This window comes from Triturus cristatus, chromosome 4_1, assembly GCF_964204655.1.
Source record: "Triturus cristatus chromosome 4_1, aTriCri1.1, whole genome shotgun sequence".
Classification (NCBI taxonomy): Eukaryota; Metazoa; Chordata; class Amphibia; order Caudata; family Salamandridae; genus Triturus; species Triturus cristatus.
In genome coordinates, this window is record NC_140585.1 from 82,714,914 (window position 1) to 82,723,071 (window position 8,158).

Below are 8,158 nucleotides of genomic sequence, written 5' to 3' on the forward strand. Positions count from 1 at the left end.
AAGACCCATGAGCTTGGTGATGGGCCATCGGGATATGCAGGGCACACCTCAGCTCCCTTTGTGTGACTCTCTAGAGTGAATGCTCAAACAGCCCAACCCAGTCTAAACCAGAGTGGATTCCACAGGCAGGCAGAGGCACAGAATGGTAAAGCAGGAAAATGACAATTTTCTAAAAGTGCCATTTTCAAAAACGCAATAAAAAAAACTTCAGTCAAAGATGTATTTTTAAATTGTGAGTTTAGGGACCCCACACTCAAAATCTCTATCTCTTCTGGAATTGGAAGTTACACTTGTAAGAGGTTACAAGGCAGTCCCAATGATAAACTATGCGAGAGATAGTCCTTGAAATAGTGAAAAACAAAATTAGCAGTATTTCACTATCAAGACATGCAAACCACACCAGTACATGCCCTACCTTTCAATTACACTGCACCCTGCCCATGAGAGTACCACCTTAGGGGTGCTTTACATGTAGCAAAAGGGAAGGTTTGGACCTGGCAAGTGGGTAAACTTGCCAGGTCAACATGGCAGTTTAAAACTGCTGACATAGACACTTCAGTGGCAGGTCTGAGGCACGTTTGCAGGGCTACTCATGTGGGTGGCACGATCAGTGCTACAGGCCCACTAGTAGCATTTGATTTACAGGCCCTGGGCACACCTGCTGCGCTTCACTACTGACGTACTAGTAAATGAAATATGCCAATCTTGGATAAACCAATCACCAATACACTTTAGACAGAGAGCATATGTACTTTAGCACTGGTTAGCAGTGGTAAAGTGCCCCAAGCCCTAAAACCAACAAAAACAGGTGAGAAAAATTAGGAGGAAGAAGGCAAAAGGTTTGAGGAGAACCCTGCAAAAAGGCCAAGGTCCAACACTCATGCACCCCCTCATTCACCTCCTCGGAGAGTTATACACCTACTAAGAGTCACTCAGAGAGTCATGCACCCAGCCAGGCATTCATTGATAGTCCCACTCTTATTCTCATGTACCCACTCACAGAGCCACACAAAGACTCAGGCACCCAGTCAAAGACCCACTCAGACACTCATGCACCTAACTTACATACACACTTAGGTACTAATAAAACTTTTTACAAAGTCATTGTAATAGGCATAGAGTCAAAATTAGAGTTATACATGTTAAATGTGTTGTGCATTGAATTTGTGCTTTTGCTTTGTGGAACCACGACGGAGTCGCAACTCTTTCAAATATTTTCAACTAAGAGATTTATTCATCCAGTGAGACCTACTGTGATACTCATGCACCCTCTCATAGTGGTACTGAGACACTCATTAACTCACAGACCCACTCAGATACATGTGCACTCACTCACAGACCTACTCAGTCATGCACCCACTTAGAGATCTACTCAGACTCATGCTGCTACTCACAGACCCACTCAGAGACTCATGCACCCTATCACAAATGCACTCAGAGACTCATTCACCCATTCACAGACCCACTTAGACACTCATGCACCCTCACAGATCCACTCAGACTCATGCACTCACTCATTCACCCACTCAGACACTCATGCACCCACTCACAGGCCCACTCAGACTAATGCTTCCACTCACAGACACTCTGGCTCATGTGTCCACTCACAGACCCACTCAGACACTTACACGCACTCTTGTAGACCCAAACTCTCACACACTCTCTCTGACAGGTTCTGAGACAGTTATGCACCCCCTGACAGACTCACTCAAACTTTCATACATGCACTCTCACATACTCAGAGAATCATACATGTTTTTGAGTTATTCAGATAGTGATGTATATAGAATGCTGCTTAGAATCAATTATATAGCTATATATTTTGAATGTGGTGGTGGCTATTGAATGTCTGCTTTTGTTTTGCGTATTCGCTATGTATTCCGCAATATCGTGATGTTGTTGCGAATATTAAAACTTAAAAAAAAAAGATATTTATAACTTAAATTAACAACATTTTGGGCAAAGGGTGGCTTTGATAAGAGCCTTTGTGTTCACTGCATGTATATGAGAGCTACACATAAGATTATATGCAGAGTTTTAGATTGCTGGGAAACACCATGTTGCCTTTGTCTATGAAGTGAACTCCATCACTTCTATAGATTCCATGCATGTCAAAACGCAGGCGGTTGTAGTAGATTGAATCCATGTTATGGTCTCTGAAGAAAGCCGAAACAGTTTTAACACGTTGCTAGGCTTTGTCAATCTGTGGACAGTATTGATTAGACCGTTTTGATTTCTGTCTTTGGCATACGTTGGAATATGCCAAGTCAGTGTGAGGAAAAATTGTAATCAATTGTGCATAGGTATCCTTCATTAGGATTTCTAGTCCTCCCCTAGTCAGTGTACCTAAGTCATTGCCACCACAGTGCACAATCATGAGGTCAGGGGGTTGGGAATCCAGAATGCTTTCAACCAAAGGCAGCAACTGATGCCACTTCAATGCTCACTGACCAATGCAAGTAATGTCCACCATAGGCAAACCCAAGTCGCTGTCAATACCACATTGTCTTGCAGCCTCTCTAGCCCAAAAGATATAGCTGTGTCCCACAATCCACTATCTAAACATTTTGACGCGAAGCAGCAGTAGCAGACAGGAGAAGGCTGGAGTTATATGAGGCAGTTTCCACAATGAAAGGCAGTTGAAATGCAGGTTTGATCCTGGTTTAAAAAAAACATACTTGATTGGATGCTGTGAATATTGAGGTGAAAAACATTAGGTAGTGTCTTGAAAGCTTAAGTAACTAGATCTATGATTAGCTGTAGGAAAAATAAAAAAGTGAAATGTAGACTTGGATATGTTTTTAGTTCTGTATTGTAAACTGCACCTGTTGCAGCTCATTTTGTAACTAGTATAGGCTTTCTAGAATGTACTGCAAACGTGTGAACTACTAGTTCTAGTGAGTTCCTATGGTGACTGCGTTAAGAGTGTTTTGGGGAAGGGTATTAAAGAGAGAGTGGTCTGTTTTAAGAAATTCATGTTACAGGGAAGTTATAGTTACAAAACAGAATTTAAAAAACATAGAAATTCACTGAATAAACCATAGGTTAGAGAGGTGTTACAGTTAGGCTCACATTCACTTGTACAAGACCAGTAAAATTCAGCAGTTATTGTTACCTGAGCTAACTAAACTTACGCCCTCGCAATGCACTGCTTATGAGCTCATATATTACATGACATGGTCAGTGACATCACTGATGACATCCTCCAGTGATTGGGAGTGTTTTCTGAAAGATTCTGAGTGTTAAAGATATATACTGAAAAAGTTAAATGAGTATAGTTTATGTACTACTAATGAGTGTTACTATTTGTACCACATATTATGTGAATGGCTGTGTGTATCCATGTGTGAGTGGCACTATGGGTGAGTGAGTGGCTGTGCGAGTGACTGTATGGGTGACTGAGTGTGAGAGTGGCTGTATAGGTCAGTGTGTGCTTGTGTCAGTGACTGTATAGGTGAGTAAGTACATGTTAATATCTGTATGAGTAAGTGAGTAGCTATGGGAGAGTGAGTGACTATGGATGAGAAGGTGTGACTAGCTGTATGGGTGACTGACAGTGTGACTGGCTGAATGAGTGGGTGTGTTAGTGTCTGTATGACGATGTGTGAGTGGTTGTACTGGTGAGTGAGCGGGTGCATGAGTGGCTCTTTGGGTGAGTTAGTGGTTGTGTAAGTGGCTGTATGAGTGAGTGAGTGGTTATATGGATCAGTGAGTGAGACCGTGAGTACTTGTATGGGTCTGCAAATGGGTATGAGTGGTTGTGCGGGAGTGGGTATTTGAGAGGTTGTATGGGGTTGTGAGTATTTCTGTGGATGATGTCATTAGAGATGTCAGTGATGTCACTGATCATGTCATGAGTAATATGTGAGGTCATAAGCAGTGCATTGCGGGGCTAAATCAGGTAAATAGAACTGCTGAATTTCAATGGTTTTGTACAAGTGAAATGTGAGCCTAAATATAAAGTCCCTGTAACCTTTGGTTTTTTCAGTGTGTGTGTGTGTGCGTGTGTGTGTATATATATGAATATTGGGTTATATATTTAGGAAACTCACCCTTTCACAGTACTAAATATATAATTTGGCAGTAGATATCTAAGTTCTTACAAAGTGTGCTAGTCACTGTAGCCTTAACTAGCAAATACATGGCAATTGTTGTGACCAATTTGTACAGAGTGTGCCAGTCACTGTGATAGCAACTGGCAAAAAGTGTGCCAATCGCTGTAGAGATGAACATAGTTACACAGTCTAAGAATACAATAGGCTTTTGAGAAATTGTGTATAATGAAAGGCTAGTATATTCCGCGTGTGCCCACAGTGTTTACATTCAAAGTTTTAATCCCTTTGTGAAGTGCAGTGTTATGGAGTAATCCTGTGACTTTTCCAATGTTTTTTGTCACAGAAAAAGCTGTTAATGATAGGCCGAGCTTCTGCACACTGGTACAGCTGTGATCAAATCATGGACGTATAAGAACAAACAGCATACGCAAAATAAGCCTGGTTAACAAACTTCCCTTGGTCGCAACTCAGCAAATTTGTAGCTCCAAAGAAGGTCTCACATATTTATGAGATTTGGCAGCTGGAGCACACGGTTGAGACTCTTGCTGCAAGAAACCCATTGTGTTATCACCTGAAGCCAGGGATTTCAGAGCCCTCTCTCCTCCAAAAACTCTTGTCACCAGATAAGTACTCCTATCACACAAGGATAACAAGAGGTTTCTTGGGTGAACCTTACTAGTTCTATCTTCAGAAGAGAAAGTCCCAGGCAGACCAATTTCATCCGCCACCAGCACCCTCTCCGCCTACTCTCCTCTGCATTCCACCTTCCACTCGTTTAACATTGAATAACAGAAACTCTGAAAGGGATATGCATACATTACACATCATTCAAAGATAAGCTTCCTTGAGCAATATAGTTTGACATGACCTGTTAAAGAGTAAACTACTGAATCAAATACTATCATAACAAAACAGTAATTTTAATGGCATAAAAACAGAGAATGGAGAGTTAACAAAAAGCATGTAATAAAGTTATAAGAGCAACTACCACGCTCTTAAGACTACACAACTTTCCACTCAGTAAACCTTCCTCAGGAGGGGAGACTCGGTGGTGTGTTTAGTTTCTATTTGTCATTTCATGCTTCCAATTTTAGACTCTGAATTACGGCCTACTGTGACTGCAGATTTCTTTACTAAAGACCTCTGTCTATTAGCATCTGGAAGATGAGCAAACGCTGTCATCCTGTGGCCAGCAGCTCTTTCCTAGGTATTCTGCATTTGCACCAAAGAGGTAAATTGCACGAAGAATTGAATTTCATAGTCAATAAACGTCCAACTTTTAAACTTTGATAAAGGTTCTTCAGGGCAGTTTGGAGTACGGGTGCCCTCTTGGGAGTCTAGAGAATAAGCCCACATGCTGCACCAGGTTGGGCTCCATCACATAAGCCCTCTCCTCCCACATCTGACGCAGGGCAAAATACAGCGCCTTATCTTTTCCAAAGCCATACATGCAATATATCTTAGTGAGATGCACCAACACTCGCTGGGCAGAGGCTGCAGAAAACAGCATGGCTTGTGTACAGCACTCAGTAGCGGGCACAAGATTGTAGAGGGCAGGTGACAAGCGGCGTAGTTCAAGGAGGTAGTGGCGACCAACCATTTCCACAAGCACCATGCTGTAGAGGGCGAAGAAAAGGAATGTGCAAAAGTGGTGGCTCAGTTGTCCAGTAGTCCAGGCATACAAAGAGCTCAGAACTGCACCTGCAAACATTCCAAGTCCCACCCACTCCATGATTCGCATGGGCTCTGGGCTTAAGTAGTTTTGGAATCGCTCAGGGTGGTAGAGTTTGATATAAAGGGCACCACCTAAGGGTTTCTTAGGAAACCGTGAAAGGAAAAGGTGGTTTATCACTCGAAAGATATCCTCTTCAGGAACAGCATCATCCTCAAGCAGCAGCACGTACTCAGGATCAAAGGTGGAAAGTGTTCTGTCCAGGCAGTAGGTGTAGTCCTGCTTCTCATTCTGAAACTCATTGATGCTCACATTTCGAGGGGTGGATCCATGACGTTTAGTATTTGGAAAGATTTTCTCAAGGAGTTTGGCGTCGACATGCCTTCTCGGATCGGGATCTACATTGCAGATGAACATTAAGTAATCAGAGCAGGCGTGCCCACACTCTAGCAGGAGACGATGGACCTTTGATGCCACTTGCATTAAGTAATGATACTCGGGCTGCCTACGAACAGTTATGATGGTGATCACCAGCCTGACCTTGGCACTCGCCTTCCCATCAAGGGTTGGTGCAGACTTTTGGGTGATTGGTGGGATTAAAGGAGTAAAATAATTGACAGCTGCTTCCCCATCATTCAGATTCTGGAGCAAGAACTGCTGGGTCATGTGGTCCAGGTGGCAGCTGTTGCAGTAGTAATAAGAGTAGAGGAGCCGGTGGCACATCGTTGGACCCAACACCAAGAAGGTCAGCACTATTAGCACAACACTTTGGAGAGCACGGTTGCTCCAGCACCATCTTCTCTGGCAAGGACGTAGAACCATCACTGTAGTTTTACCACACCTTGGGTGTAAGATAGTTCCACTTGGATGTCACCTCTTTCCTCTAGTCCTTCAACCTTTCTGGGTTTTTACTGGGCTGTGGATTCAGACAACACTCTGGCACCAGAAATGATCCTAAAATGAAGAAGCAACCAGTATTAGCTCTTTTTCTTCTTTTTCTACTTACACTTTTAAAAACATAATGGATTGTCAAACTGAATGTGAAAATGTCCTCTTCTTATGTTTAGTGATTGGTATCATTATGCACAATTACATTCTGCTTCAAAATATGATCAAACATTTTGCAGGGTACAAAATATATCCCAATATATAATAATTTAAGATCAACCACTAAAAACCAGCAACGAAGCCCAGTCCTCCATTTCTTTTTTCACAGAAAGTGGCACTTGTGATACATAAACACACTTTGCAAGTGTAAAACACATATTCTAGAGGAGCAAACACATTCACATTAATTTGCAGAAAATGCAATTCACTGGCATCTCTCTTTTTCGGCAACCCCAGTCAGTCAGCTTAAACAGAACCAGTATGAGGATTGAGCTCATCCAATGTTAGGAACAATTGATGAATCACAGTTGTCTAAAACGTGGTTCCTTGGAAAACCAAATTCCTGTTCCTAGGCCAGAATCATTCTCCTTTTGTATGATATATTATAGTGGCTCACAGACAGTGCCCCCTGCAGCATCAAAGACCACCTTCCCGGTCCTTTCAATTGATCAATATCATCTATTTGGGTAATTCCTCACTTGATGTACAGAATCTTGGAGATCCACTCCCATCCCCCACAGCACTATGTTGCATCACAGCTAGGTGCGTGCTATAAAGATACCAAAGAATGCACACATCAAGGCTCCTCTTTGAAAGTACAAATCGATGGCTTGGTTTCCTCATGTTTCTTGGCCTAGCAGAATTTAAGAAAGAGTCTTCCTTTCTTGACTGTGAATAACCATATTCTGCTGTGTCTGCTCTTGTTCTAGTACAACTGGACTATAGTAGGACTCCCAAGTTGCCTGCTTGGCAAATTCCAGCAAATCTAGACCCAGCTGTGTAGATGACATGCAAGCTGAAGAAGTTTGAACATGTCTCTGAAGCTCGACAGAGCCTTCATTGGTTACCAACTGAGTAGAGTGTAATTAAGGCTCTTTGTTTGGCCCATAACATGTTTTGATAATTAGAAAGATCTGAATTACAGACTTTTTGTGTCCTACACTACCAAGTGCTCATTTAGATCTTCACATCTTCCTTTTCCTAGTGTGCCTCGAATTAAAGGATCTTGTCTAGGTGACTACGTTTGCTGCCTTGCGCCCTAACCAATCGCCTAGCACCCAAAGCATTTAGCCTTCGGACAAGCATATTTATTCCCTTAACTGTTCATCCTTTAGATGTTACTCCTCTATTACTTGTTAGTGTCATAAGGCCTCTGTGGTGTAAGCGATATTTAGTAATAATATATAAATAATAATAATAAAGAAAAAATAGTAATTATATCACTAACATGAGAACCCAAGCAAGGCGCTTTATACAAGATGAAGGAAAGAAGAATTTTTTTCAGTTGCCTTTTATGGTTTAGTATAAAATTCTGACAAGTTAG

General features: G+C 42.0%; 1 protein-coding gene across 1 annotated transcript; it reads right to left on the reverse strand.

Annotated features, from left to right (window-relative positions):
• Positions 1-4,961: 4,961 nt before the first annotated feature.
• Positions 4,962-6,549, reverse strand: LOC146839598 (GPI-N-acetylgalactosamine transferase PGAP4-like). The gene has a single exon (XM_085650355.1). It carries the CDS (start codon positions 6,547-6,549, stop codon positions 5,356-5,358), a length of 1,194 nt encoding a protein of 397 aa, XP_085506481.1. The 3' UTR covers positions 4,962-5,355.
• Between the last annotated feature and the right edge of the window lie 1,609 nt (positions 6,550-8,158).